Source organism: Peromyscus eremicus, chromosome 7, assembly GCF_949786415.1.
Source record: "Peromyscus eremicus chromosome 7, PerEre_H2_v1, whole genome shotgun sequence".
NCBI classification, from domain to species: Eukaryota; Metazoa; Chordata; class Mammalia; order Rodentia; family Cricetidae; genus Peromyscus; species Peromyscus eremicus.
In genome coordinates this window covers 14,983,316-14,988,609 of record NC_081422.1, presented here as the reverse complement: position 1 = coordinate 14,988,609, position 5,294 = coordinate 14,983,316, and the positions used below count along the sequence as shown (strand labels likewise).

General features: G+C 38.5%; 1 protein-coding gene across 1 annotated transcript; it reads right to left on the bottom strand.

Moving 5' to 3' along the window:
- Nucleotides 1-392: 392 nt before the first annotated feature.
- LOC131914072 (olfactory receptor 7G2-like) lies at nucleotides 393-1,337 on the bottom strand. Its single transcript, XM_059266667.1, has one exon. The coding sequence runs from the start codon at nucleotides 1,329-1,331 to the stop codon at nucleotides 393-395; it is 939 nt and encodes a 312-aa protein (XP_059122650.1). The 5' UTR covers nucleotides 1,332-1,337.
- Between the last annotated feature and the right edge of the window lie 3,957 nt (nucleotides 1,338-5,294).

The window sequence follows — 5,294 nt, the reverse complement described above, 5'->3', positions numbered from 1 at the left end:
AGGGAGGAGCTCAAATACTGGAATAGCCAAGTGGGTTATGATGGGCACTTTGGCGATGCATCAGTTATGGTCAAAAGCCTTCAGGTGCCAACTGCCAACATCAGGAAATTTCAGATGTGAATTCTGCAATCAGAAGTGCTCAGCCAGGCATTGAAGACTTTTTGAGAATTGCTTTTTGAGAGTCATCACCCTGAAATATTGCCATCAACACTGAAAGTTTGGTCTCCCTGTCTTGGAGACCTAACAATCAGGATCACAGAAAGTGCTTAGTCATTTAATTACTCAGACAATTAGAAGAATGTTGTCGAGAAGCATCTGATGATTTGGATGAGAAAGAATTCTGTTTCCTTTATGGCTCACCCTAGAAATTCTAGTCAAAAGGAAACAATGTATCACAAAGGAGATAATATCCTACTAATGAGTCTCTTCAAGGCTTCTTTCATGTCTCTGTTCCTCAGACTATAGATAAAGGGATTCATCATTTGAGGGACCACAGAATACAATACTGAAGCCACAGCAGTCTTCCTGGATGATTCTGTAACTGTTGAGCTAATGTATACCCCAAAACCTGTTCCATAAAATAAGGAGACAACTGAGAGGTGAGACCCACAGGTGGAAAAGGCTTTATATCTTCCTTCTGAGGATGACATTCTCATGACAGTGGATGCAATTTGACTATAAGACAAAATGATGCCAGAGAGAGGAACACCACCAAATATGCAAGATGAAATGTATATAAGTATGTTGTCTATAAGAGTGTTGGAACAGGCAAGTTTAGTAATCTGTGTAAGTTCACAGAAGAAATGTGGGATTACCAGTTCTGTGCAGAAGGACAGATGTAACACCATCAGACCATTCACAAGGGCATTTATCATGCTCCCCATCACAGAAAATATTACCATTAAGATACAGAGACAAGGGTTCATAATGATCCTATATCTAAGTGGGTGACAAATGGCAACGTAACGGTCATATGCCATTGCTGCAAGAAGACAATTTTCCATGCCAACAGACAGCAAGACAAAGCAGACCTGAGTCAGGCATCCTGCATAGGTGATGCTCTGGTCTTGTGTTTGTATATTCACCAGCATCTTTGGAATTGTGCATGTGACTAAAACGATGTCATTAAAGGAAAGCCCAGAAAGAAAGAAGTACATGGGGGTGTGGAGATGGGAGTCCGAGCTGGTGGCCAGAATGATCAGCAGATTTCCTAGGACTGTAACAAGATACATGAAAAGAAATATACTGAAGATGATGAGTTGCAGCTCTGTATCATCTGTGAGTCCCAGGAGAATAAATCCTGATATAACTGTTTGGTTTACAGATTTCATGTTTGTGGTGAATCTGGTGGGGGGAAATGGGGCAAACAGATAACAAACTACATGAACAGCAGCAATATCAGAAGTGAAATCATTAGAAAAGCAGCTCTGATTTTGGGCTTTAACCTCCAGAATATTGAAAAAACTAATTTCTTACTTCACTCTTCCCACTTTATAGTCTATAGCATCTTTGTAGTTCATAAATCTTTGCCCCATGAGTATAAGAATATACCCAATGGGGGCTGGAGAGGTGGTTCATTGTGTTAAGTGCATGTCCCATGAGCATAGTGACCAGCGCTCAAACCATCAGAATCCACACAAGTGCCAGCTGGGTACATAGGCCCATCTGTAATCCCAGCCTAGGGAGATAAAACAGGGGATCACCAGAGCAAGCTGGCTATGAATCGAGCCCTTTGATTAGCTCTGGGTTTGTTTGAGAGGCCCTGCCTCAAGGAGTCAGGTGGAGGACTCATTATGGATGGCTGTTGGCATCAACATCAGACTTCTATATACACGTGCATCCATGTACACACAAAAAAAATATGGAAAAACTGGAGAACTGTCTTAGTTGGTAAAATGCCTTGCCAGCATGAGGACTTAAGTTTGATAATAAGAACCCTTGATAATAAGAACCCCTGTTTTAAAAAAGAAAAAAGTATACATATAATGCCAGTACTGAAAAGACAGAGTCTGGCAGATCCTTACATCTTACTTGCCAGCCAGCCATCTTAACTAAATAAGCAAGTACCACCTCAGCAAGTAACTCTTGTTTCTAACAAAAAGGTATAGGAGATTGGTGAGACCATCCAAAGGTTAATAATGCATACTTCTCTGGCAGATGACCAAATTTCAGTTCTCAGCACCCATGCCTGATAGTTTACATCAAGTTGTAACTCCAATGTGTCTGGGCTCTGAGGACACTTAAACTCGTGTGCATATATGCAACTCACATTTACAAAAAAAAATTCACACACAAATAATTACAAAAAGGATAAATCTGAAAAAATACTTTTAAAAAGTAGATGTTTCCTAAAAATGACACCTGAAATTAGTGTTTGGCCTCCACATTCATGTGCACATGCAACATGCATACCCATGCACACCCCTACACACACACAAAGAATGGAATCAGGGCAGTTTTTAACAGTCTCTTATATAGTCTTTTGATGTTCTCTAAAACACTCTCTCCAGAAAGGAAGGAGAGAGTCGTGAGACTTAGATTTCACTATGGGAGGAGACATTGACCTACAGAGCTGGCTAAAGGAAGATGAGCTTGCCATAGGTGGGTGGCTTTACAGTCTATGGAGCCTTCAAGCCATACAGAAAGCCCTTCTAGTGATGCAGGTTTCCTGAGTTTTCATCAGTGTAGAGGTAAGCTGCTTGGTGATACAGCTGCATTTGAGTCTCCCTGTAACTCCTCATCTAAAATATTTTAAGTAATCCCAATAAACTCTCTGGTTGACCAAGTTAGACTTTGGTGGAATCATTAATTTTGTCTATTGTGTTTCCCTGGGAAGCATTATCATATTTGGGAAGGGACAAATCTCTACTCAAAGAAATGAGACCTGTTCTTGGTGAGATTATTAGAGGAGCTTAGTTAGAGTCAATATGGTAAAAGTGCAAACACATGATTACAGACCACTGATTGGAGCAGTCTGAGAATATGGAGAGTTTTGTTTTTCATCATCTAAATGAAATCTTGTATTATTGCTTCCCACAACGGATTTTAGGAAGTCATCTATTCTAATTGCCACAGCATTTACAAAGATGCTATTACCTGCTTGCCTTCAAGGGAAACAATGTTAATATCTCACCAGGATGTTGAGAATGTATGATTTGTCTGAGGAAATTCAGACAGAGTACCAGTCAGAAGGGTCTTCTGTGGGAGAAAGATCTGGCATTGATTCCTTCAAGGGCAGGGATATTGAGTTAGGTCACAGCCTGAATCATGCAGTCTGTCATCTCATGGGGTTCAAACACCAAAGCTCCTCATTAGAACAGTGAGGTTTTTGCCTGTAATTTTTCTCCCAGGAGTGCAACTCCTTAAAGACTTGTGAGAATGGTCCCTCACATCAGATCTCCTGATACTCCAGGCATAGAGTATACATGTTAGTTATCTTCATCATTTCAGCTCACCCCCAACAAGGTCCTTCAACTAAAACATATACCACAAGCTCATAGGGACACACCCCTGAAAACACAACAATAAGGAGACTGAAACATGAGGCTCACAACAAAACAAATGAAATATGTGACAGAAATCCCAAAACACAACTTCTCCAATAAATCCCAGCATTCTTTGTGAAAGACAAAGAGAAGCTATGTCAAAAAGTGTGTTGTAAATTTCAAGTATGAAAACGTGTCTTACATATGAGGATATGTTGTAACTAGAAATATTAAGAAAATATTGTAAAATACAAATAATGTGTTGTGGCTTTTCTTAAGTAACTTTGATATTTTCTTCACCATAATTTTGTCTTATATTTTTCACACAAAGTTCTGATCTTTATCAGAAAATATAGAAAAAAAACTATGAGTCAAAATTTTATTTAGATATGTATTCCTTGCAATTATATATTCATATGTATTATATATTTGTAATACATACGGAATCCACCTGTTATTCTTCCAATTGTAATCTCCATCTCTTCTTATAAACCCTCCATCCTTACTGATAATATCATTTCTACATTCATGGTTTTTGTTGCTTTATTTTGTTTTGAAGACCCAGGGAGTTCAATCAGGATCATCCTATGACTGTGGATTTGGAACTACCAGCTAAAGCCTTGTAGGCTCCTCCATGTATACAACTGAAGGCAATTATTGCTTCTTTCGCAGAACCTATTAGAAGACAATAGCTCATCAGTGCAGATTGGAGACCTATACGCTGATCTCTGATCAGTGATTGACTATTGATAGGTATAGTCTTATACAGACAACAAAGCTTCACTGAAGTCATGATTGCTTTGACTGTGCCATGCCTGGAAGACAGAATTTCATGGCCTTTCTCCTTATCTTCTGGTCCTTACAGTCTCCCATTTTCTTTTTGAGATATTTCCCAGCATTAGATAGTGTAATATAAATGTGCTGATTACAGTTAAACATTCAAATACCACTTATTCTCAGCACCTTGAGTGCCTATGTGTTTTTGTATTTACTGTCATTGACTTCAAAGAGAGGATTCACTGATTGAAGATGAGAATAATATTTGTCTGTAGATAAAAACATAAATATCAGAATGCATCTTTGCACCTTGACAATTTAGCTAAACACTAGTTATAAAGTTGACTAACCCATAGGGCATGCCTGTCACAAAACTAGGTAGTCTGCCTGTAAATCTTTTCTTCTTCCCCTGCTACCTCAAAACAAACTCATCATTCTCATCCATAGCTCATCATCAAAATACTTGTGGTGGCCTTCCCTGATCCCCTCTTCCCATCTCCTGTGGATCCCACAGATCTTTCCCTTCTAGCCTCTCTCCCATGACTCACTAGTAGGCATACTTTGGGAAAGTCTCCCAACTAAAAAATGCCCCGGTCCAGATGGTTTAATGCAGAAGTCTATGAGACTTTCAAAGAAGAGTTCACACCAATACTCCTTTAATTATTACACCAAATATAAAAAGAATGAGTACTACCTACTTCATTATAACAGGCCAAAGTTAATCATGATATCCTAATTACACATAGACCCAACAAAAAATAAAATTATTGACCAATTTCACTTATGAACATAGATACAAAATACTCAATAAAATGCTTCCAAACAGAATCCAAGAATACTCAAAGAAATCATCCACCAAGATCATCTGAGACATGCAAGGGTAATTCATTATACTAAAATCAATAAATGTAATCCACCATATAAACAAACTGAAAAAAACCCATGATATTCCCATTAGATGCAGAAAATAGCCTTTGACAAAATCCATCAACCCTTCATGATAAAAGTACTGGAAACATTAGAGATACAAAG